The following is a 25,763-nucleotide window of genomic DNA, read 5'->3' as shown; positions in this document are numbered from 1 at the left end:
TTTTTTTTATCAAAACTCCAACTTTAAAAGGTAGCGTGCTGGAAAGGGTTAAAATCCTAATTTTAATTCTAATATAACCTCCTTCAGTGCATTATTGATCTCACGTTTTCCTTGCAGTTTCACTTTATTGCTGTAAACTTTTGCTCAATTACTGTCCAGAATTCAAACAAACGAAATGAAATTTTTAAAGAACTCCAACTGCTTAATATGCTACTTTTTCACCTACTGCTGCCAGAATAAGCCACGTCTCTCGCTTGGCTTTTTTTCCATTATCTAAATGTAAGCTTTATATAGAAAATTGGGGGATGCCTATTGCACCCATAATCATGCGTGAAGCAAATATTTCGTCTCCAGAAATGCTTTATCTAATAATAAAGTTATGTTGAATTCAGCCATGTCTATCTATAAGTCCATCACTCCATCTACACAATAAACCATTGCCATTCCGTTACAGCTATTGCCTGCTAAGTTATTTTGACCTTGACTAAAAAGTGAACTCGTTTCATCTTTGCTAACTAACTAGCCAAGTCTCTATGAATTTCTATCGATGTACAGGACATACATAAATATATATATATATATTTATAAAACTTCTGTTTTCTTTTTAATTGTAGCCATTTATTTGTTGATGATTCCAGTTTCATAGATTAAAAGGTGGATATACCTTGTTTCAGGTGGAAATGTGTCTAATCTTGGCAAGTTAGATGGTTATGATCTTTGGGATACATTGTCTTTCAACAGACCTTCACCTCGATCTGAAGTATTATTAAACATTGATCCTATTAACAAAGTATCTGCTCTTCGAGTGGGAAATTTCAAAGTAATACAAGGTACTGTGTATGGTGGCCAGTGGGATGGTTGGTATGGACCATCTGGAAGAGAGAATTTCACTCAAACTAGAAATGCAAAGAGTTCTTCAGAAAAATTATACCATAAAGCTGAAATAACATGTGGACCTATTCCTAAAAATGCAACGTCTAGTTGTTATCCTGCCAAAAAACCATGCTTATTTGATGTTCAAAATGATCCTTGTGAGTACTATAATTTAGCTGAAGATAAGCCACACGTAAGTTTGATTACATCAATGATATTTTCATGGTTATTTATTAAAGATTTTAATTTTTCATTCCTATGCTGCTATCTTGCTCATGTTTAATTATGACAAAAAATTAAATACCTGCATCTTCTGCATTCAATCATTATAAAGTGGGATGATAAAAATATTACTGCATTTTAAAGAGCGAGCTATATCATGTTATTAACAATTTGTCTAGCTCAGAATAACTCATGAAATTCTAACTGCCTGTTTCTACTAATATTTAAAATAAATTATTCAATAAATTTTTAAGCTGTGTGTTTAGTATTATTATAAATTCACAAGATGGTAAATAAAAATGTAGAAAAGTTATTACATAATTGAAAAATATATATGTTATCTCCTTCATTTATTATTGCATTAATGCCTGTGCTAGTAAAACTGATAGTGATTTATAAATTATATATTTTTAATAATGTAAAATTACTTTTCTTATAAGTCAGAACTAAAGGCTTCCAAATCTGAAATAATAATAATAATAAAAAAATACTGTATTTACTTGTGTGTTATTCCTCCTTACATAGTGCCCCCCTCTCAGTTTTTTCAGCATATGATTTAGAAACATCAGATTTATGGTAACAGTATAAAATATATATACAAATAGTAAATTATTTTATGTAAGTCAAAAGAATAATATTGAAATTTGCCTTTGAAATACATAATATAATAACACTTGTGCATGTTATGTGGGCTTTTTAATGTGCTCTGTTTAAGCATCTCTGTAGAAATAATATACTCCACATATTTTTCCCCCTCTCAGTTTTCAAGTCTGTTTTCAGATTAGCATAGGCACATCCTATCATGTATCAGATACTTTTCATTAGGGAAAAAAAAGTGAGGTGACTAAACTAGCTTTAGGAAGCCTGAGCATTGTTTTGAAAAATTGAGCAGGGAATGCTATGTTATAATAAAATTCTTCTCAGAATGTCATGAATGTACTGTGCTATTTCGAAAACTGTATGGAAAGATGACCAAGGCTAATTGTGATTGAAATATTTCTTCCTGGTGTGAAAGATGTGTTGCATGCCATGATAAAGGCAGTTATCATGTGCAAGCTGAATTACCTAGAGATGTACATAGAATCCATTGCGACTGTGGACTATAACCATCATTTGAGGCATAGATTTGCTGGAAATCTGTGGCATGTTGATTGGAAAATAACCATGTTTTTAATACTAACTCCTTATCAGTAGATAACAGGTTAACCATCTGGAATGTAACTCTGTAATGTGGAAAGTTATTTTAACTAAAAAACCGTGTCTTAAAATTTCAGATGGTTACTTACAGACGTGCAAATGGCTTCATACGGTGACAAATGGTTAAATGCAATGTTATTTGTGCTGTGTGTATGTTTTCAGTAGTTCTTTATAAAGATGTTGTATTATTGCTCTGGCTGTCCAGTGTATGTTTATTCTTAGATTGTACCCTTCTATGACTCACTGATGACAATATTGTTGAACTACTATGTTTCTGTGATCTAAGTGCTATAACTGTCAACTGGACCAAGTAGCTTTTCTTTATTTCAGTGAAATTTAACTTTGCTCATTTGTTCCTGTTGTACACAAATCTATATCTAATACATATAGATTTTGGCATTTATAGTTCTTTATCATAATGCACCAATATTTCATATGTACTTCGATTGCATTGGAATTTTGCTCTTGTTACATTTTCTTCGATTTATGTTTTCCACATATTTTTGAAAAATCCTTGTTCATTGGGCTTTGGTTTTTTTCAATCATTTACAGATTTGTTCATGGCGTATTTAAATGTCAGAAATAAATCTACATTATTTAAATTATTTTACAGACGAAGGTTATATCACTAACATCTGGCATCATTATCACCTCTTTCATGTCTCCTTCTGTCTTCTCATATGCATTACATGCCTTTAAAGTTTGCTTTTTTTTTATGTCCATAAGGCCCAGATCTAAAGTCTCTGATTTTAAGGAAATCACAAAATTTTTCTGTAATTCCTAACAGTTTTTAACAGTTAAGAAAATAGAACATTTGAGACCCATGAAAGAATACTTGAGTTCCATCCTTGCCATAACTACTAGTCAAGGTAGTGAAGAAATGCTAGATTTAAGGCAGCTAGTCTAAATTAGTTTTATTTTTTTCAGCCTTTATAGTTTTTAAGTTATGAAGGGAAAAAATCATTCCATTTTTCCAAGCATTTTATTTCAAACTTATGAAAATACACTGCCCTCCAAAAGTTAAGGAACAGCATATTTTGTTGTCTAATTTGAGAATGAAGCAACATAGAAGCAAGAAATTTACAGGATATGTTCACTAAATAGTTCTTTATGATTGCGATGTAGAATGTGTCTAAAGTTTAATACAAAAATGAATTACAACAAAAAATTACTCTCTTGGTAGAGAAATACAGTCTTATAGAAACAGTATCTCACGGTTTTTTGAGGGAAAATGGGATGATAGCATTACAAAAATGGGTTCTAATAAGGAATGTGTCCATCCCTAGCTGCAATACATTGGCGGCAGCGATGTTCCATGCTGTCAATTAAGTTGTCGGTCAGTGAAATTCTAAGCAATGGCCAGACACATAGTAATCCTTGTTCAAGCTCATCTAAAAACCTTGGAGGAGGACTTAAAGGACCTGTTTCCCAATATAGTTCGGAAGATGTTCTATCGGATTCAGATCTGGGTATTAAGCTGACTATTCCATCCACTCCATACCGTAACACTCAATATATACTTAAGCAAACCAAGCTTGGTGTGGTCGTGTATTTTCATCCATCAGAAGAAATCCAGGACCAGCAGCGGCATATGGGGGACATACTGATCAAGGATCTTGTCTCGATGTCTCACACCGGTCAAAGTTTCTCCATGGAACACATGCAGGTCAATGTGACCACTGAGAGAGATCTCAGCCCAAACTATTACTTCACTAACTCTGTAACAGTATCTTTCCACAATGTGAGATTGGTTGTATCTGGTGCATTGTTCTCTGCAAATCAGCTGACAATCTAAATCACTCTCCAATTTGAACTTGGACTCCTCTGTGAAGAGAACAGATGCTCATTGTGGACTGGTCCAGGAGATGTGTTCTCTTGCCCAACATAAACGGGCATCTCTGAGTCCTCGGGTCAAGGGGACACAAACAACTGGTCGTCTTGCATACAGACCTATATTGTGCAAGTGTCTGCCTACTGTAGTAGCTGAGATTCTTGTTCTTGTTGCCACTAAGTGATCTACCATGAGCTGAAGCACAGTAATGTTACTACTCCTGTGGGCCAAAAGAGCTAAATAATGGTCTTCAGCATGTGCTGTAACTCTAGGTCTGCCTGGAACATGTCTTCTAGACACAGAATCCTTGGATTCAAACTTATTCCATAGTTTGTGGACTACATTACGAGAGACATTGAGACGTCTAGCAGCATCAGCTTGTGACATCCCTATTTCCATCCATCCCATCGCCACCTCAATGAATTATGCAGACTTCTCCTGGACATTGTTAGACTCTCCTGGATATTATCCACGAAACTGTAATAGCAAATGAAGATCAACACTCGTGAACAAAAATTACAGTTTTTGCATTTTTTTCCAACTCCTATATAAGTATTCATTTCTATAAAATAAAAGTGGTAGCTATAGTTTTTGCATATATTTTCTTGAATTTCATTACTGTCATGCATATGAACTGTGAATTTAAACATTGCTTTGTAATGGTGAGCTTTGAAAAACATGCTGTTCCTTAACTTTTGGAGGGCAGTGTATATTTTCTTTCATTTTTCATATAATATATATATTTCATCTATTTTTGTTTAAACATAATTTAATCTATGTTTTCAGTGTAGTGAAATCTTCTGTCATTTTAGATGCTAGATACTTTGTTAAAGAAACTAGCCGAGTATAGTGCATCTGCTGTACCTCCAGGCAACAAGCCATTGGATCCGCAGAGTAATCCTAAATACCACAACTATCAGTGGATCAACTGGAAGGATTACGTGTAATTGGTTGCATAAATATTTTAAAATGCATGGGACCTATATTCCTAAGCACTCACAGATGAAATCACTTGATTTAAATTATTATATACTTATGCTACCATTCCTGATTATACTAAAATTTCTTACAGCATTAATGTTTTATTAATTATGTTTTATTTTTCATAAGGCTTGATAGCTATTTTAATTTGAAGAAATCAAAAGGTTATATCTGTTCTCATTATTTTAATAGTTAATTCTTTTTTGTTTCACTTTAAGTATCTAATTATGGATTCAATTTAGAATAAGGATGCATCATTTTTTTTGCTTCCTTTTCTATTGTTTTAATAAAAATTCCAATTTTTTAATAAGGGACCATCTTTTTTTTTAATATTTTAAAATAGCCTTAAATGCTTATCTGTCATAATTTGAGAATAAGTTTGTTTTTAATTGTACAAATAATATCTGTCAAGATGAGTTTATTGAAATCAGCAAGAATGCTTAAAATATTCAGAATTTCGGAATGTTTTTACAGTAATAAATTTTATTTTAGGAACCATAAAATGCTGTATTCATAAATACATATGTTACAGGTTTTTTGTCTGTATGCCTGGAAGCATAACATGTTTAGGAAGTGGTAATCTATGGGATTAAAGGATTAAGAATTAGGCTGACAAGTCGGTATAGTGGTTAGTGGCCCTGACTGTCATAGCAATAGGCACGAGTTCGAATCCCGGAGAATTCATGGTTGTAACTGTCCGTCCCTTCATAGGAGGTAAAGATAGCCACCTATTAGATGCTTTCATAATGAAATGGACACCTTTTTCGGCCCTTGTAGTGGTGCAAGCTGATGGCTATTAAATAAAGTGCCTCGACCATTAAAAAAAAACTTTTTATGTATTTTTTAGTTCTGTCAATTGATGTAAATGTAAAATATTTTGACATGCTGTTTTTATGCTATAAATAAGCTTGAAAATTTGATATCAAGGCAGCTTTTAATAGTCTGTCACTGAATTGTATCTTGTGAAAGGTCTATTAGAAATATATGAACCTGTGGAGATTTTTAGACGTTATTCCTCTGGTTAGTTTTTAGTGAAGCTGTCTGTTCTATGATGTATATAGCATCTTTTACTATATTATGCTTTGAGAAATGAGGGTTGAGTGTTAAAAAATACATGCTTCTTGTGAAATAAAATTGTAATATGAGATACAATAAATTTTATGATAAATTATTAAAAGATCAAAATTTATTCCATAAATTCATCTGAAAAGTACTTGTGATATGAAGCTGAAGGTGTGAAATTCCCCTTTACATTGATATAAAAAAATTCTTAGGAATTTGGGGTAATAATAATTTGTTTGATACTATGTAATAAGATACTTTTTTAATTCGTATTCTGTATGAAATTTCCTGTTTAATTTTTTGTCTTATGAAATTGCGGGTTACCTATCTTTATAAGACAGATTGTGTTTCATTTTTGAGTTATATATTGTGTACTGGAAATACATTATTAGTATGGAATTTATTAGCCCTGCTAAGGTTGGGAAATTTTAAATAAAATTTTTCAACACCGAATCATTCATTACAGCAAAAAATTGAATTATTCTTCGCATATTGCACTCATGTCCAAAATTAAGCAACAAGCAGAAAGAAGGTTTAACAAAAAGAAAAAATATTTTATCCATTGAAATTTTTACAGATCATGGAGTATTAATACAAGATAACTAATGTAGGAAACGGCAAAGAAAGTAGCTAATAAGTTAATGATTTAAAAAATAACAATGATCTAAAAAATATAAGGAATTTTGGTGAAAAGTTTCTATCAGTACAAGATGTGATGAATTCTGCAGGGAACACTGCTTCTTGACTGAAATGATGCCCGTCAGTATCATTTCAGAATCATCTATGGCAAACATGTCAAACTCACAGGCCGTGACTCATTTTTCTATGCCCTCGGATCATGCCATGAAATAAAAAATACATATATATAATATATTACTGAAACCTGGAAAGCCACCCAATATCAAGGCATATATAAAACTCTTGAAACCGCCTCTTTACAAAAATATTTACTCAATCAACATTGAGAATGTTTTAATCCATTTAAAGATTGAATTAACAGAAATTCAGAGGACTAAATTCTAAAACAGGTATTCAGTGAAGTGGGTATCCCTGAATTTGACAAATATCTCTCTCTGCAATTGCCAGAAAGCATCAAATTTGGATTCTGTGTAACTTCCATGCTAATCAGTCTGAAGCAATTTTCTCATTTTATGAAAGAGACAAGAACTCAACAAGATCCGGATTAACAAACAATATGTCTGACCTCAGTTCCCAATATGGCTATTGCAAGTAGCATGTTATCCACAAGCTGGTTGCAAGAAAATGATGCCAGTTGTCAGATGAGAAACGATCTATTGATCTGCTACCAATTATCTTACGTTCTTTCAATTTTTTAATGAATTATAATTGTATTTCCAGTTCTTATACTGGACAACCCTTCGTTGAATGTCATTGCGCTCAAGAATGGCATTTTAAGACCCACGGGCATAATAAATAGTGAATATATTGAGAAAGGGTCACTATACTTTACTACAATCACAGAAATATGTAGCAGTTTGTGATAGTTACCCTGTTTCCCGATAATGCTCCAGGACGCGGTGCAGAAACCCTGACAATATTGCATCTAAATATGGAGATTTTATTTCTTCCATTGAACACCGTTTCCTTAATCCAAACAATGCATCAAGGGATCATAAAAATATTCAAAGCCTGTTAAGTCAGGCATGTTTACATTTGTGCAAATAAAGCAATAGATGGAGGAAAGTGCACGGTACTAATGGTATTTTGGAAACAAATCGATATAAGACGTTGTATAGAAATGATTAAACTCGCATAGGAACAATTAATTCGTTAATAATAAATGCTTGCTGGCATAAGCGCTAACCAAGCGTAGCCAGCAATCGTAATTCCATCGATTGAGAAATGAAGCTAAGGAAGTCGTACAAATTGCAAAAGCAATAAGCAGCAAATAATTTTCAGGTATGGAAAAAGAAGAAATTAAAGGTTTAATCGAGAAATGACGATCATTAAATGAGAAATGAAAAATTGGGTGATCTTATAACGCCAGCCTTCTTTGAAAGCAGCGATAGTAAAGAAGATGAAGAGCCTTTAACATACAAGAAATTCAACGGATTGTTAAAAGAGGCACCGGAACTGTCTGATTTTCTAATGCAGATTGACCCAAATGAAGAACGATGAGGACACTTTATGAGAGGTTATGCACTCCTTACCGCGAACCATTTAATGAGTTCCACCAAACATTGTCTCGAGCAAAAATCACCAGCTCTTTAAATAAATAATTCATTATTTATCTACTTACTAAGTAGTAATAGAAAACCTTTCAATTAACATTTGTTTCATTTCGCCCTTTTAATTACAATAATATTTCGGTTTGTATGAATTATACTTACTGTCTTAATCTGAAGTATATCTAAACTGAATTTTCCCTAGAAAGTTAACTTTGCGGAGTGCGATTTTACCGCACACGCAATGTGTTAATGAGATAACCCTCTCATTCCACAAGGGTTTGGTGTATTTATTAAATGTATCATGGAGTATTTAAAGAATATATTTTCATTTATTTTGCATAGCCAGCTACCTAAAAGAGTTATTTAAAATATATATATATATATATATATGTACAATAATTCTAATGAGTCCAGCAAGTATATTTTTACAAGTCCAGCTAGTAATTAATAATAATAGAGGTGAAGAACTGCACTTATAGTTTTAAAATCAGTTAGATATTTAATCAATAATAGACGGATTCAATTTGAAAGAAAATTTAAATATCTTATGCTTTGCCAAACGGCAACATGTAGAGGATAAAAATATTTTATCATGGACAGTGGCAATTCCTTTCTTTCAAATAAATGAATTTGTTGATTAAATTTGAAAAGTAAATATTTTATGCTTTGCCAATTAGCAACATATTGCTTTTAAATCGCTGAGTCTATTAATAAAAAATTCATTAAATGTTTCCAAAATACGAAATAATTTTTTTTTAATTCAAAAATCGGGGTTTCACATGTTTGGGTGCGAGATTATGTCTTGTTTAAAATTTAGTGGTTCTAGGTACTCTTGAGTTTCCATAGTGCGAAGAACAAAGGTACAGATTTTTCGTTATTTGGTAATAAAGACTTTATCTCTGGAAAGATTATATAAAATATTATAAGAATATTAAAAAGAATAATGACCTATTATATACCTGTAAGTTACTTATATATACGATTTTAAAACTGTTTTATTGCATTGTTGAAATGGGCTCTTGTTTAGAGTTTTTAAAAATTTGAATTAATTATTTTAAATGACAAGATAAACTATGGAATTTCTTTTGTATAAATGTACGTATATACTTTATATATGATGGTCATGATTGTTCTTTTTTTTTTAAATATGCGAACATTATGTCGTCTGTACAGATCTTATAGAAGTATGTTTAAAAGCTTTGATCTCATAGGAATATATTTAAAAGCATCTTGTATGAGTGTGTTTAAGAACATTGTATCAAAAATTATAGAATTTTATATTTTGGATGGATGCATGTACATTTTAAGTCACAGTTAATTAGAATTGTTAGTTCAAATAATAGTTCAAAATTTGTTTAAGGTTACAGTAGAAATAACTATTCCATGTGCTAATTGCATAATGTTTCAAACTTAATAGCTGCTAAAATTTATGTAGCTCTAATAAGAGTATTTTATTTTAGAAGTTTATTTTAATGTATTTTATTGAATAGCTAATGGATATATATATATTTATTTATACTAAATTGTTTTGCTTCAGCTTTGTAAATTAATAATGTTTTATTTTCCGTCTTTGCAAAATAAAGGATTTTCCAATGAATTCTCCACCATCACTATAATTATTGAGGAATTAGCCATATGTTTTTATTATTGAGGAATTATAATTATTGAGGAATTAGCCATATGTTATGAATGTTCATGAATGTGCAATAATTTAAAAATTTACTACTTGATAAATATATCATTCAGAAATGGTTTTCGTTTCCTTTTGCAGAGTTTTTAAATTGCATTTATTTAATTCAGATTTGAAATTTTTAATAATTAGGAAAAATATTATGCATATTAATGCTGTTATCATTTGAGTATAGAAATGTATATATTTTGTTTTACATTTGCATGCCAAATTTTGCAACTAATGTTAGTAAAATTATTTTTATATAACATTTATATATTTTTATGTGTATTATATGATTATTACTGCAAAATAAATATATTCTACAATAAAAACTGTAATTATCTCTTTTACTGTATAACTGCTTCATACTTCTACTACTATGTTAAAGAACATTTGCATGATCATATTTTAATGATGCCTGGTATTTTATACTTTGAAATAATCGCAGTATTTACTTGAAAATAAGACCCAACTAACATTCTAGGATAAATTTTAAGAAATAAAAATGTAGATGAATATTTTGTCTTGCAATAATTAGGAGAAAGGGGATTTTTTTCCCCTCTTCCTTCAAATAACAGTGCTATTAGCTATGTCCTAAGGACATTGTTAGTGATTCTGTGTTACCTACTGTGTTCAGGCATACCACTGACCAGTATAGTGGATGCAGATCTAAATTAAAATATCTCAGCTAGACATAGAAATTATAATTTACAGTAATTGAATAGTAATTATTTATGTGGTTTTAGTATTTAAGCCAGTGTAACTGTTTTATATAGTATGATAATAAATCTTCTTCCTCTCATTCTTCAATTTCGTTTATCAAAATATCCATTTATTTAGAGTTTATCAAATTTTAGAACAAAAATATAACAAAAAGAAAAAAGAAAAAGCGAATCTTATTTTTGAACAAATATGGTATTTAAAAACAAAATTTCAGAGTTATACAGTTAGATGTACATATTTCAGTTCATTATTTTATACAGTAGAACCAGATTATTCGAGTTTCGATTAACCGAGGTTCTGTGTTATCCAAGTCCAATGCAATATGTTAAAAAAATCGTTAAAATAGCCTCGCGCGAAAGGTAAACTATCTGTAGACTTTGATTGTAGTAATAATTCAAACCGTAAAGGTAAGAGCTCCATTGCTATCATCCTTGAGCTTTTCAACCTCGATTCTTGGCTATGAGTGAAAAATCAGTTGGTTTGTGGAAAAAGTAAATAAATAAAATAAAAACGTAATATTTTTAAAAATCTGAAATGTTTCAGATTTTAAATTACATCCCAAAGGCGTGTTTTTTTTTTAACATTTTGTCTGTTACATTTATTTATTAAATATCACGTTCTTCGCACTTAAACCATAAAATTCAGTTCAACAGCAATATCGAAAAATAATTTTAAAATGAGTATATCTTTAGAATTTCCGATACAGAGACTCACGCGCTGGAGATAAAAATGTTTGTTCTGTACAATGTTACCATTGCTCGCTTTGAAACCCTTGAATCAAACATTCTTTAAACTTTTACAAAATAAGAAATCGATAACAAAACAAATTCCAAATTTGAAATTTGGTTTTCCACATGCCCATATTCGTAGAAGGATTACGTCATTCAAAATTCGATGGCTCTATGTTGTTGGTTGGTTGTTTTATCACAATGCGAGAAATATACATACATTTATGCAGATTTTTCATTATTTAATAAGTGATTCGCCGTTAGTAGTGAATCAACGCAAAATCGCTAAACGGAAACAAAACAGTCCTTCAGGGACAAAGCCCCTTTGGACCAAAAAAAAAAAAAAAAAAAAAAGGTTTGAGCGACTTTGCTCTTTTCTTTCTTAATTTATTTACTTGTATGTGTGTGTTCTAGTGACTGCTAGTTGAACAATCTCTAGTAGAAGAAAACATATTTTTATTACTAGAAGAAAAGCTTGCTGCTATTAACAAGCTCGATCATGATGAAACGATTGAAAAGATGAATAGTGGTGTAAGTTTCTCTGGCGAAGTGACAGTTGGTGACTGGAGAAGGAAAAGTGAGAAAATTGGAAAGTGGGTGACTCCAGCATGCACACCCGGCTGGAGATGATAACGCCACGAAGTGAAGGAAAACAATGAAAGACAGCGATTGCGAACTGACATGAGAAGTATTGCTTTTATAGTTTCAGCAGTTGAGACAGAAAGTAAGTCTAATATTTGGTCTGATGTTACAAGCTAGAAGACTTTTCTAGTGATGCAAAGACGGTGAAGAGGAATTCACTGTCAACATAGGTTGGCCTGATCGTTGGAAAAAACTGAATTTGTGTGTGACAATTAAATATTGCAAGGGAGATTTTGTCAGCTAACTTAGGTACAGTGACTTCCTTTATTGACAAATTTAATAATATCATTCAGATAAATAAACTGTGCCCACACAAATTTATAGCTGGGACGAAACGGTTGTAAATTTTAAAATGTTATCGAGAAGACTAGCATCAAAACAAGAACCATCAGTTCCTATAAACGAAGTAAAGAAAATGCGGATGTTTTTGGCATTTAACGAACAAATCTGCCGATAACAAGTGTAAGCTTTTACTGATAGACAAGGAAAAAAAAAAAAAAAAAAAAACAAGGGCGTTTAAAAATGAGTACGTTGAAAATCTTCATATAAATTACAGAAACCTAAGAAATTCGCTTGCGTGATTCAAAAGTATTTAATTCATAGTTCCACGAAAAGTTTGAACCAAGTGTTAAGCAATTTTCTGTTGAAAATAATTTGTCCCGTAAGGCGGTCGTGACAATGTTTGCAGTCATTCTGATGAAAGTCAGCTGGTTAGTGGAGTGATCTGGGCTGTTTTTTTACCCCTTAATATTGCATTCTAAAGCAAGGCTTTTTAGAAAGTTCAAAATGGAATTACCAACGCAAACTCTTGAAATATTTAAAGATCTATAAATTAACAAGTTGTTGAAAGCACAAAATAAATTAATCTGAAAGATGTCATTTACTGGCTGAGAAAATCGTGGAACGATGTAAAACAAGCTACTATACTGAAAAGCTGGAAAAATATTTCGCCAAATGACGATGATACAAACCGAAGAAGCAGATGATGAAGATTTAGTAACTAGCTTAAGCCAGTCGTAGTAACTAGCATCCAATTTAAACTGTTTGACGAGATCATTGTAATTTTAACTACGCATAATGAAAGCGCTGATCACGAAGACATGGGAATTCTTCAAACCAAGAGCAGTCACACAGATGGCTTGAACGCGAACTAAAAGGTACTGCTCTTTGCTAAACAGCAAGACGATACGTCACCATCTGACATTATGATGTTGCGACCTGTAGGCCAAACCGTGGTAAGAAAACGAGGCAGGACAATGAATTAGAAGGCTGAAATATTTCAACAATTTTGTTCCAACAATTCAATTATTTTGTTTTTTAATATGTTATGTATACTGTACAGCAACTCACTTATATTAGATGCGTTTTCAAGTTTATAGTACATGTATTGAGTACTATGTAGTATATGTCTGTACATTTGAACGTACGTACGTTTTATATCGATATTTACTTGTGCCAATCTTGTACGTTAGTAAATTCCCTATAGTATGTACAATCAGACTATAGTATATTATTCTTTTTAACATTAATCCGTATTTTCCAAGCAACCACCGGTCCTTATTAGCTCGGATAATCAGGGTTCTATTGTATCTTAATCGTGAAAATATAACATTTAAATTATGATGAAAAACAAAAACAGAAATATAACATTTTATTCAAAAAATCAACAATACAGTAATCCAAGAAATGTATCTCTTGTGCTCATTTGCCCATGCATTAACGTGTAATAATAATGTCACAAACCGGGATATGCTTTAGTTTTAAAATTTAATTAATAATGTTTCATAATAATTGATGACACTAATTGGTACAACAATGACAACTCAAGTTTTAAACATTATAAATTACGTATAATTATAAACAGTTTGAAAAATATATGCTTAAAAAATGTGCTTTTTCATTGGTTAAATTCAAGATTCTTGCATATATGTATAAAAACAAATTCTGCTATGAATGATTTTAATTGTTCATTTAATACTTTCCCCTTGATATTCAGGAATTTAAATTTTTTTCTTAATATTTGTGATTGCATAAATTATGAGTATTGGGTAAACAATTTAGGTTTCATGTTAGAATTCTAATAGAGTGTAATTTTATTTTTCTCAGTATTGTAAAATACTTTTACTGAAAATTTCATTTATATTTGAAATAATTTATTATATGATTAATTGAATATAGCATTTCATACAGTATTAAAAAATTCATGTAAATATCAAATTTGCAATTAATTAAATAATTTTAATAATATAGTTATTCTGTCCTCTCGTGTTGTTTGGTGGAAGGCGAGAGGAGTGGGAGACTCTCGTACCCGTCCCTTCCCTCGAGGTGCTCTCCAAAACTGGGGAGCGGAACTGAGTCAGATCGCACTGTCATCTATTTAGGTGCTCAATGCTGTTGCCAACAACAGGCGTAATCTTGCGCTCCTTGTCAGAAGGAATTTCGTAGGCTTGTGCTTATACGTCAGACAAGTGAGCATAAGCAACAACAATATATAATTATTCTTATATGTTTATTTCATCATCTGAAGATTAATTGCCAAGAGATTTAAATGAGTGTTAAATAGTCGAACTTCCTTGCTATAATGTTTGATAAATTTCCTTTCAAAAACACTCATTTAAACTTTTGTTTCAAAAAAAGTTTTTTTTTGAAAAGTTTAACAGAATCCGATTTTTATATTTTGGTTCAAATTTTAAATATTTTGGTCCCCTTACTTGCAAAGAATTAAGCTACTATTTAGAGAAGAAGTATCAAAAGGCTTGATATTATGATCGAGATTTTCCTACAACTGCTGTAATACTGATCATATGATTTTTAATTTGTCTTTTTAAGTAGTAGATACTCTGTCACATTTTGCTTCTGTTCTTTCTCCGTTTTTCTCCAGTTTTATTTAAGTTGAATATCAGAATATTTAAAGATAGAGAATACTTCATTTGACATGCCTGTGTCAAAAATGCCTCTAAAGAAGATAATTGCTGAGAATAAAGGTAACTTTATAAAGTCTGCAGGATTGATTTACCTTTTAATCTGTTGGATGATATCTATATCTATATCTATATATATATATATATATATATATATATTTTTTTTTTTTTTTTTTTTTGCCAGAAAATTTAGTAATAAGGGAAAAGCATTAGGTATTCGATTAAGGAATTTGCTAATTTTTTTCACCATGTAAGATACATAATAAACTGTATTTTCATATTTTCCGCTTGGAATTAATTGCAATATCATTTATCGCAGTGATGTTTAAAAATGGAACTTCAAAACAAATTTTGTCTAGCTTTTGAATGACCTAAATTTTTATGTATACATGTTTAAGTTCTGTTTAAGACAAAACTTCATGATGTTTCGCTTTTAAACTTCAGGTTCCGAATTTAGTATAAATGATATTCAATGTTTAATTCTCATTAATAAGTAAGAGTTACAAAATACTGTTTGACTGGTGGCTAATTAATGGCTTGTATATGACCCATTAGCAAACTCAATGTGGTCCACAGTAAAGTCAACAGAATTTTTAAACGATTTCAGACGACTTCTTGTAATTGTATTTTCATAATTTTTCAGATAATGCACAAACATAGAATTCAAGTATTATTAAGTGTTTAATTAAAAATGGACTTCGCTGAACTGCTGTCGTCATTTAAAAGCTCAACTGTGTTTCTTTTTTTTTTACATTGTATAAATCGATGTAATGTAAAATAAAGTAGAGCTTTAAAGGGGGGAGGGACAAGTAAAATGCGATTTCGAATTTCTTGCAAATACATGTATAATTTCACAATTTATCACAGTTTTTTTGTTCTGTTTGTAACTCATTTTATAGATTTAACTGAAAGAGCAGACTTATAAAATTAATCTTTGTTTATTGCCCCATGTTGAACAGTTTTCTCTCCCTCTCTTTTGTTTATTGCTCTGTGCTCTTTGTTTATTGCTCTATGTATGGCTATATGTTCGGTTAAATATTAACCGAACATACAGCCATATTTTACAGCCAGTAGTTCAACACCCATCTCAAATTGATTCTGCTATCTGCAGAAATCAGCCTCCGTCAATTTAATATATTATATCCCCATTTTTCTTTTATATTTTAAATTGTGCCGCATTAAAAAGACACATTTCAGTTTTCTTCCCTTCAATATAGCAAATTTGGACTTATTTCTCATAAAAAGTGGTCTGAAGAGGAAATCCTTCATTTCATAAAATATTACTTTTCAGCTCTGCTGTAAAGTATTCATTTAGTAAATTATTCACTCTAAATGCTGGATTCTTTGCTCAAGTAAAAGAAGAATTCTGTAAAATTGGTAGTAAAGTAGTAATTAAATTAAATTGTTCTGTGCTATTTATATTTTGTGTTGCAGTCCATATATGAGTGGACAGAACTGTTTGCTGCCCTGCATAAATATCTGTATTATTTGCCCATGAAGGGTAGGTATGCAAATTAAATAAAACCACTCCTAAAGTCTGTATCATAATTAGCTCCACAGCACAGCACAAAATTTTTAAAATAACTCCAGGTTTCATCTGAAACGAAAATGAAAGAAGTTTGAGAAAAGATGAATGAAAGATACATTTATATACACAAATACACCTTTCTTTTTGTTACATTTGCATCACCATGAAAGAACCATCTGAATTGAATGAAATTTATTACACATACGACTTGTTTTCAAAGAAGAAACGTTTAAATTTATAAAATAGTAAAAGAAAATTAAATGCTCAAAATAACTATTTGATGAAGTCGCAATGCATTACAATAAGCTGCTACTCGCCGTGGCATTAAACTAAAAGAGTGTTTGAATGTGTAGCTGAGGAATATCAATTATTGCTTCTACCCGAACCTTTATTTGCTTCGTGTTTGGGTGCGAGACGAATATTATAGGCAAATTGCTTGTGCATGAAATCTTCGACGTGTTTAATAGATTATGTGTCTGGTCAATGGGAGGCCAAAGAAGAAGCGAGCATTATTGTCTTGAAGTTATTTCCAGGAATATGTTGAATGAAGGGTACGATTTCTGGTTGCACAACTTCTCTGATTATAGTGGTGTCTGATGAAAGTCCTTCAGTTCTCAACAGACCAAATCGTCAGTCATATCCAATGATGCTGTAGACCAGAGTTTTTTAAACTGTGGGTTGCGACTCCCATGGGATTCGCGGGACCTGCAGCAGAAGGTCGCCAAAAATTTTAGCAGTTTTGATATTTCTTTAACTTATTATAATAATTTTACAATTACCAATTATTTTTACACAATGTGTCTGAAAATAGATAAATAAGACAATACATACAAAGAAAAAAGAAAACGTTTTGACGCATTCTTTTTATAATATCAATGTTCATTTCAGTTGCTTTGCACTTGAGGCTGTCATTTCATCTGTTACTTATTTAAAATTTAAACATTGGTCTATGTCTTAAAATTAGAAATGAATGACCTAAAACTGCAGTAGTATCTTACAGTACAAGTGAAAAAAATTGACGGTTCCACTCACGCTTGTGTCGGATTTGCGCAATGCTTATGGGGTCCCACAAAATTTCCATAAATATGGGATCCAGAGGTCGCGAAAAAAATCTCAATGATGAAAAGGGGTCGCGACTGAAAAATGTTTAAGAAGCCTTGCTCTAGACCATCATGCTAGGCAATCAGTCAATATAGTGCTGGATAATGCAACTTCGGAAAATGACATTTACCTCAATGACGTCTTTCTGCCGGCAAAATTAATCGAAAATCAGGGCTGCATTGCCAGTCCGCAAGTCAGTGGTTGTGCTGATGAGCCCATTATAGCCGTAGGCTTCATTGTCTTTCAGGCAGGAAATGGTTTCGTTTAGCTTATTTGATTACGACAAAGAATGCTAGAACTATCTCGAACGGGATGCCTTCGTCGAGGGCTTTCTAAGGGAAGCTGGCTAGTATCTACGTACACATGGGGCAAATCACGAAAAGCCAGGCTGTTCGCATGGAACTATATACAGGTCGAACCATCAGTGTTCAGCGACTTTACCGCTGCGCCGCTGGAGAATTTGAGGCAGAAGAATCATGCGCAATACACAGCCCAGTAGACGCCGGCAGATTGTTGAAACTGATAGTGGCGTACTTGTCGAAGTGCTCTAATGTTAAGAAAGCTGTGGAGATGAAGCTACAGGTTCATCTCTGTCGTGTGGATGAGGCGTCATTTGCGTGCTGATGTAACATTTCGGGCCTTCTGCCAGGTTTGCGACTCATCCGCTACTCTTGAGCGCAGTATTCTGCACACTCATCACTGGTGAAATTTTGTTCACCTTACGAGCAGTAATTTCACAATAGAGAAAATCCTCCTTCTCACATGCCTGTTATTCGATGCTGTTCAAATGGTAAAACCTATTTATGTTGGACCCTTTGTCATCGATAAGGCATAGTGAATTCACATGAACTGTTTACCGCTGTCAAATAATAAAGCACTGCTTTTAACATTCCGCTATGATCTTCTGTTTACATGGCTAACACGATATTTCAATGAGAGTTGCTTAACCAACGCACGCGCTAGTCAGCTTAGCATTACTTTATTTGCATGATTCCTTCATGGTGTTGCAATTTTCACTAACAGATATATATATATATATATATCCCCAAGAAACTTCTCAACTGGTTACACTCTTGTACTAATAAATTCCTTATCAAACTAAAAAAATTCATTCAAGAAAGCTACGACGACATACAAATCATTAAAGACATAATTCTCGATTTTAGTCTTTAAGACTTTCTAATAGTCTCACTCAACGCAAAATTTATTTTAAAATCAATTTTCTGCATCCGCAGTTTGACAATATTCATTTCTCAAGAATCATCAGCGATTGTAAAGTTTACTTCCCGGCTGTAGACACAATACCATTTGCATTTAAATATCAAAGAACCTTAAGCAACGTGCTCACTAACCACCATGAAATAGATGAAACAGCAGAATGACATTGTAAGACACCAGTTTACAGCAATTACGTAGATTCTCATCACCAGCACATAATTACTGGCAACCTGAATATCATACAAAACCATCAACTAAAAACACTAATGAGTTATGGTACAAAATTTAGACCAGTGAGAAACATAACTAAAAATTACTGTTACAAGACTTTCGAAAACAACATCAACGAATTTAAAGCAAGCTATCAACTGAATTTACCCATAGATACCTTCTTAAAATGGAAAGATAAAATTCTTCAACGCATATCCACCGAAATCAGTCACCTCAAGTTTAAAAGTACACTGAATTGGTCGCAACTTACATCAGATATTAAAAAATTAAAACAGCTTTCTACTATTACAAAAATAGATAAAGCAAATAATAACTTTAGCATTATATGAAAACAATTCTACGCAGAAATTATTCATAAAGAACTTCTCAACGCAACTACTTATCAATTAGCCAACCTTACAGAAACATCTATAATAAACAGGATTAAAACTTTTCATGAAAAACTCAATATTACTTTCAATACAAACTACAACAGATTTACTAACCTTTATGCAATTCCCAAATTCCATAAAACACCATTAAAATTCAGATTTATAGCTAATGGAACCAATAATTACAAGAAAAATGTAGACTATTATTTTTCAGTTCAACTTAAAAAAATCTGTAAATTTATTTTCAGCGATTGTAACACTAATCATAACTATTGCTGGATCATCCATAATAACACTCCTGTCATTAATGCCATTCAAACAATTAACATCCAAAACATTAACTGCTATGACTTTGAAAACTTATATACCTCACTTCCTCTAGAAGAAATCTATACCAGTCTACTTTATCTGCCTAAACTCTTCCCTGATATGCTCACAATTATGACTCTTAACAAATGGAAAAATTACCTAAAATGCACACTTTTTCATAACTACATCACGTTTCAAAATCAACTTTTTAAACAAGTCAGAGGTTTGCCAATGGGTTTACATCCCAGCACCTCGATCTGTAATATCTTTTTATTTATCAAAGAATTTAACTTCCAAAAAAATCTACAACCACAAGAGTTAAATTACTACAAACACACCTACAGATATATTGATGACCTTATTAAAATTAATAATTTTGGTAAAATTGAACACTCCGAGATTTATCCAAATTGTCTTACACTTAATAAAACTAATAATTCACAAAATAGCATAGACTATCTAGATCTTCAAATCATTAACTACAAATAAATTTTACTTTTTGACAAAACAAGAAACTTCAATTTCATTACTAACAAATTAATAAATTGGAATTCCAACATATCCAAAAAAGTAATTAACAATACAATAATAAATCAAATACAACGAATTAAAATTATCTGCACAGATACAATAGATTTACAACGCGAAATTTTGCTCCTTATTAAAACTCTCAAAAATAATCTAATACCCATTCAATTTATTAACCATTGCCTTAACAGGCGTTAAATACTCACTCTAAATCATTTAACTGATAGGGATATGATAATTTGTTCCTAAACCTGAGAAGGCGGTATAAGTTGGATGATTATCAGTTGAAGGATTTGTATATAGTGTAATTACTCAGTTGTATATATTGTAAAAAGCTAATTGTTTTCAGACATGCTGTTACTAAAAAAAAAAATGGGCCTATTTCATAATCTTTAGTCTGTCTAATAGCACTTAGACAGTGAAAATACCGTTTTTCCTTTATTAAATTCTTAATCATTTCGACACGACAATTAGCCAGAAATTAATTAATTTCCATTCACTAGTATTTTCAAAAAAATCTTAACAGACAGTTTCACTCAAATAAGAACTCCACATAATACATCCCTCAAGAATTCCGAGTCCCACCCACTACCATAAATTACTTCACCCAAGTCTTACCGACTGATATTATTCAAAGCCCCCGCTGCCGCTAAGAATTTTTCGGATACCCTACACTTCTGAGTCAGACGCGGAGAGAACACTTTGCCGAGTCCCCACTAGAAAGAATGTAAGTTAATTAATACTTTTTCTGGCCTTTATATCTTCATGTACATTCACTGTTCTTATTATATTTTTTATTTTTATATTATTTTTGATTTGTTTTTACAAAGTTTGCATTATTTATCTTATTTTGTAATCTTCTATGTTTATTTCAACTTTATACTTTGAATTCTATTTCATAATGCCAATTTCCAATGTTTAGTTTTTACAAATAATATATAACTCAAATGCATAAACACGGGGGTGTCGGGGGACCGTTACTCGAGTTTTTTCGGAATTCCCTACGGAAATTGCTTTTCACTCAAAACTGAATTGGCTAAAATGCTTCATAGGAATAAGTTCTTTGAGTATCAGCATTGGTTCATAATCCCTTCTATTCGCGGAAATATTTGGCCTGACTAGAATTTCTGGTTTGGCTTAACCTTATTACTCGAGTAAAGACGAAACTCCTTCGTATTTACGTATTTATTTATTAATTATTGTTCATTGAACGGGAGTTGGTTTGTTCCCCTTGAAAAGTCAACTAATTTCCGATCAATGACAATGATTACATGCATTTAATTTAATTTTTCCTTTTACAATTGAAATTTTGTTCTTCATGATGATTTAATTCCAGTCCCCGTTAAAACATTATTAACATTTTACTTTCAAGTTACTTCAAAACATCTTTCAAAATATAACTTACTAGTATGGATTCACTCTTCTAAAATAATTCTACTTTAATTAAACTTAAGAGATAATATAATCAATTAATCAATATTCTTTAGGAAATAAATTATATATATATAATATTTTTAAGTGTGTGTGTGTATGTGTATGTACACACTCGCACACACTTAAGGAATGAAAATCAAGACTTACCATTTCAAATGTTGTCATTGAACTGGCGTCAAAAACAATGGCATTGGACGGGTTTCCTACTGGTAATATCATTGCAAAGGAGCAGCCAATAGTTACTGGCAGCATCAGAAATAACGGATGTACTTTAACAGCTTCAGCCTGTTAATAAAGTAAGTATTTTTAATTGGTATAAAAACTAATTTCATTGAAAATTCTTTGTGGTGTGTTGCATTTTTAAAGTTTTTATTAAAATATTTTTATATTATTTTTAAGTTTATAAAAGACTGGATATTTAACTTGAAATAGGGAAAATAACATCCTAGATATTCGCTTATTCGAAATGTTTCATGCCGGAAATTGCTTTCAGAAATCGTAAATCATTGATTTGCGAATTCAGTCTTTCTTTTTAAGCTTATAAATATATTTTCCCAACCAAAAATCGTAAATAACTTACCTTAGCCAAATTCGTAAATTACTTATCAGTACTGATCTTCCCCGGTTTTCAACCAGTTTGCCATAATTTTAAACGCCAGTTTTTTACAATCTTGTGTAAACAGTATTAAATTCAATCTTATCCGTGCATTTTCACTTATACGGGCGGTAAGTCATTCTTGTATGTTTTCTTAACCTATCATAAACTACTTAATTGATTTAATTATAGCATCTGGATGAGATTTTGCAGATATACATATTTGCAATACATTTTTATTGTATTTCTTTACAATGCCCACTCTGTGGGTTGTACTCAGCAATGAAACGGAAGTCATCGAGTTTTTTTCATGGACCTTATAAGAAATAGACCAACCCAAATGGTTTTTTTCTCTCGTCCGACGCGTTTTCGGCTGTCACCTTGATCACATCTGGAGGAATAGGGACGACTTGCAGAAATTTAACAGTGGTGGCCTATTGCAGCGTGTATAATTGTCAAGAAAAAGCTGCTTGTAGCGCCTCATTTCACAAATTAGAATTTCTCCATATTTTTATTTTTAAAACTGAGATTGCTGTTTAAAAATTTAGCATATTTATCAAGCATAATTAGCATTCCAAATAATTATAAAGCTATTGCATGCTTTCAGGGCTGGATATTTTTTTAGCTTTTCCTATGCTGTAAGGAAATTTGTAACTACTTCTTTTAGAAAATAATATTTTAAATCTGAAATAATAGAAAATTTCAAACAAGCAATTTTTTTTGTTGTTGCAATTTTTATGCTTTTTATTGGTGTAAATAAGTAAAAAATACTAAAATATTTAAAAACGAATTTTTGAAAGTTTTGTTTAAAATTCTAAATTGTGCTGCTTTTTTAAAATTATAGATGAGTATTATAGCACTATTCTTATAAAGGAATTTTATTTCAATTATATTTCATAATACATCATAGTGATAAACACTTTTGACTCCTTAATTTGTATACGTTTAATTCTAATATTAAAATTGTATTTAACCGCAATAATTAATTTTGCTTGTATTTTATAGCGAATATATTTTTAATTTATTTTTAGTTTTGAATAAGATTTTTTTTTATTTACTGTTAATTTAATTTATTAGCTCGAAGCGGCATTTTGCGCTGTTTCACTGTAAATGTCCGTGTCTCCTTGCAAATTGTTCTTACTAAATATTATGGCCCTGTATTTATATTTAAAGAAATTAAATAATGAAGAAACTGCATGAATACATGTATGTTTCTCGCACTGTGACAAAAACGACGGTAGTATAGAGCCATCAAATTTTGAATAATGTAATCCTCCACACGAACATGGGCATCTGGACGGCCGAATTTCGAATTTGTTTTAATCTATTTCATATTTTGTAAAACTTTAACAAATTTTTGATTAACAAACTCAACGAGTTCAAGAAGAGAAATGGTAACATTGCACAGAAAATAACATTTTTATCTCCAGGCCGGAAATTCTAAAGATATACTGTTTTCAAATGTATGCGGTTTGCGGGCGAAGAATTTGTTATTCAATAAATATAGGTAACGCACAAAACGTTAAAAAAAAGGTTCCTTTTCGGCGTAGTATAAAATCTGAGTGCTTTTAGATTTTATTTTATCCTTTTTTTCTTCCTTCATTACACTCAGAAAATTTTATACTCCGAATTTTATAAATTACTAAAATAAATAATCCACTTTAATGTTAATAATTTAATGATATAATCAAATAAATAATCGTTTTGTAATGTTATTATAGTTTTGAAAATCACTGCCTGAAAATGCTCATTAAATTTTTTAAAAAAATTATCAGATCTTGCTTAATTTTACCTTATTTATCTCAAAGCGTCACGTACTATCAATCTTATTTAATTTTACTTTATTTTTACACAAAATTAATTTCATAAATATTGTGCTTAGAGTTTTTACCGTTTTACCCAAGTAAAAATGTTTGTACAAGAATTACGCGTGAAAAAAATGCGTGAAATGCAGTAAAAAGTGCTTTAATGAGATGTATTAAATCCTATTTGAAAAAAAAATGCGACTTTCATAATCTCATCACTATACAATGTATCACACTTAATAATTAAAAACAGTTACGTGATACAAACGCCATAGGTTCCAGTGTTAAAGTAAACCAGATCGTCCCTACTCTTTCTTTCGGACATGTCGTTGACGCGCACCCCGTCCACTGGGTTAGTCTATTTCTTATAAGGTCCATGGTTTTTTTAAGATGACGACATAGCATCCGAGAATCCTTCCTTATCAATACGGCCATCGCATTTAGTGGCCTGAACCTAGTAAATTTACTCGTATATTTTGTAACGCTGAAGTTTGAAATTTCACCAGAGACTTCAGCTCTGATTACTTTAGCAAGAAGTACCGCGAACTTGTCAATGTTTCGTCAAATGAAGTTGTATATCTTGAAAGACAGCATTCAATTATTGATTTTGATTTATTTGATTATGACAAAGAACATTAGGGCTATGTGCCTAAGGGAAGGATGCCTTCGTAGAGGACATTCTAAGGAAGACTCGTATCCACGTTACACATGAGGAAAACAACGAATACCCATGTAGAAAGTCCATTCGCTTGAAATTGAACCCAGGACAAACTCTCAGGATACCCCTGGAATCGATAGTGGGCCAGCATTTAATGGAAGGATAATATTGATAAAAGTAGACAAACTGTGAGAACTGCGAGTTGGAATGTGTTAATCGAATAATATATACGAGAGACAATACGTTCTTTCATCGTTAAAGCAAGGAGCTAACATTGATTATATTCTGTGAAAAAGAACAAAGTATGGTAAATAAAACAGTAATATGTTAGAAAAATGATCAAAGATTAGTACATACATATTTGACATCAGTATAAAAACGTAACAAATCATTGGTTCAGTGCCTATCATCAAGTTCAACAACCAAAGAAAACAACAATACTAAAGTTGTCAAAGAAAGCCAAATGTTGTTGTCGCCAGAGGAAGCCAAACGATAGCTTTTCACATTATACATACCAAAATTTGAAGTAGCTACTTATTTCATGTTTTTTCCCATTTATTTATTTTTTTATTATTTTTTTTTTCAGGTGAAAATTTGATTCAATATTTGTGCAGTACAAGATATCTATCTAGCAGCTGCCAAATCTGGGATTTTATTTGAATGTAGTAATTTGATAAAATATATATCGAAATCTTTCAGAATTGAAACATTACAAGTATTCGACTAAGAAGTATTTCAAAGAAGTGAGGATTTCCTTTTGCATTAAAAAATATTCTACGAAATGCATTCAAGTTGAATTAAATAAGGTAACAATATTCAAGCTCCATCATAAGCATATTCAAGCTTCTGTTTTGTCAATAAATCTCTCTCATAAGTACTCGTTGTTTCATTTCACCGAGTTCAAATTAGTAGCACAGTGAAGAATAAATTTTGCTTCTGGAGAA

The 25,763-nt window shown here is 31.4% G+C and overlaps 2 protein-coding genes across 10 annotated transcripts in view; one reads left to right on the top strand and one right to left on the bottom strand.

Annotated features, from left to right (window-relative positions):
- Positions 1-8,327, top strand: part of LOC118198770 (arylsulfatase B-like) — a 53,718-nt gene extending 45,391 nt beyond the window's left edge. For 7 of the 8 annotated variants that reach the window (XM_035370539.2, XM_035370538.2, XM_035370535.2 and 4 more), the window contains 2 exons: positions 675-1,066; positions 4,936-8,327. In XM_035370539.2, the coding sequence (XP_035226430.1) occupies positions 675-1,066; positions 4,936-5,070 (527 nt within the window). In that variant the 3' untranslated portion in view covers positions 5,071-8,327. Of the gene's footprint in view, positions 1-674; positions 1,067-4,909 lie in introns of all 8 variants that reach the window. The other variant, XM_035370536.2, reaches the window with a different exon arrangement.
- Positions 8,328-13,754: 5,427 nt separating this feature from the next.
- LOC118198767 (Na(+)/citrate cotransporter-like) overlaps positions 13,755-25,763 on the bottom strand; it is a 91,005-nt gene continuing 78,996 nt past the window's right edge. For both annotated transcript variants that reach the window (XM_035370526.2, XM_035370525.2), the window contains exons 12-13: positions 21,909-22,046; positions 13,755-16,638 (exon numbers count right to left, since the gene is read on the bottom strand). In XM_035370526.2, the coding sequence (XP_035226417.1) occupies positions 16,390-16,638; positions 21,909-22,046 (387 nt within the window). In that variant the 3' untranslated portion in view covers positions 13,755-16,389. The remainder of the gene's footprint in view (positions 16,639-21,908; positions 22,047-25,763) is intronic.

The sequence above is a fragment of the Stegodyphus dumicola genome, chromosome 3, assembly GCF_044657685.1.
Source record: "Stegodyphus dumicola isolate Sdum_Otavi_A_Nest chromosome 3, ASM4465768v1".
In the NCBI taxonomy this organism is placed as follows: Eukaryota; Metazoa; Arthropoda; class Arachnida; order Araneae; family Eresidae; genus Stegodyphus; species Stegodyphus dumicola.
The sequence above is the reverse complement of the archived record's forward strand: the minus strand, read 5'-3'. Positions and strand labels throughout refer to the sequence as shown.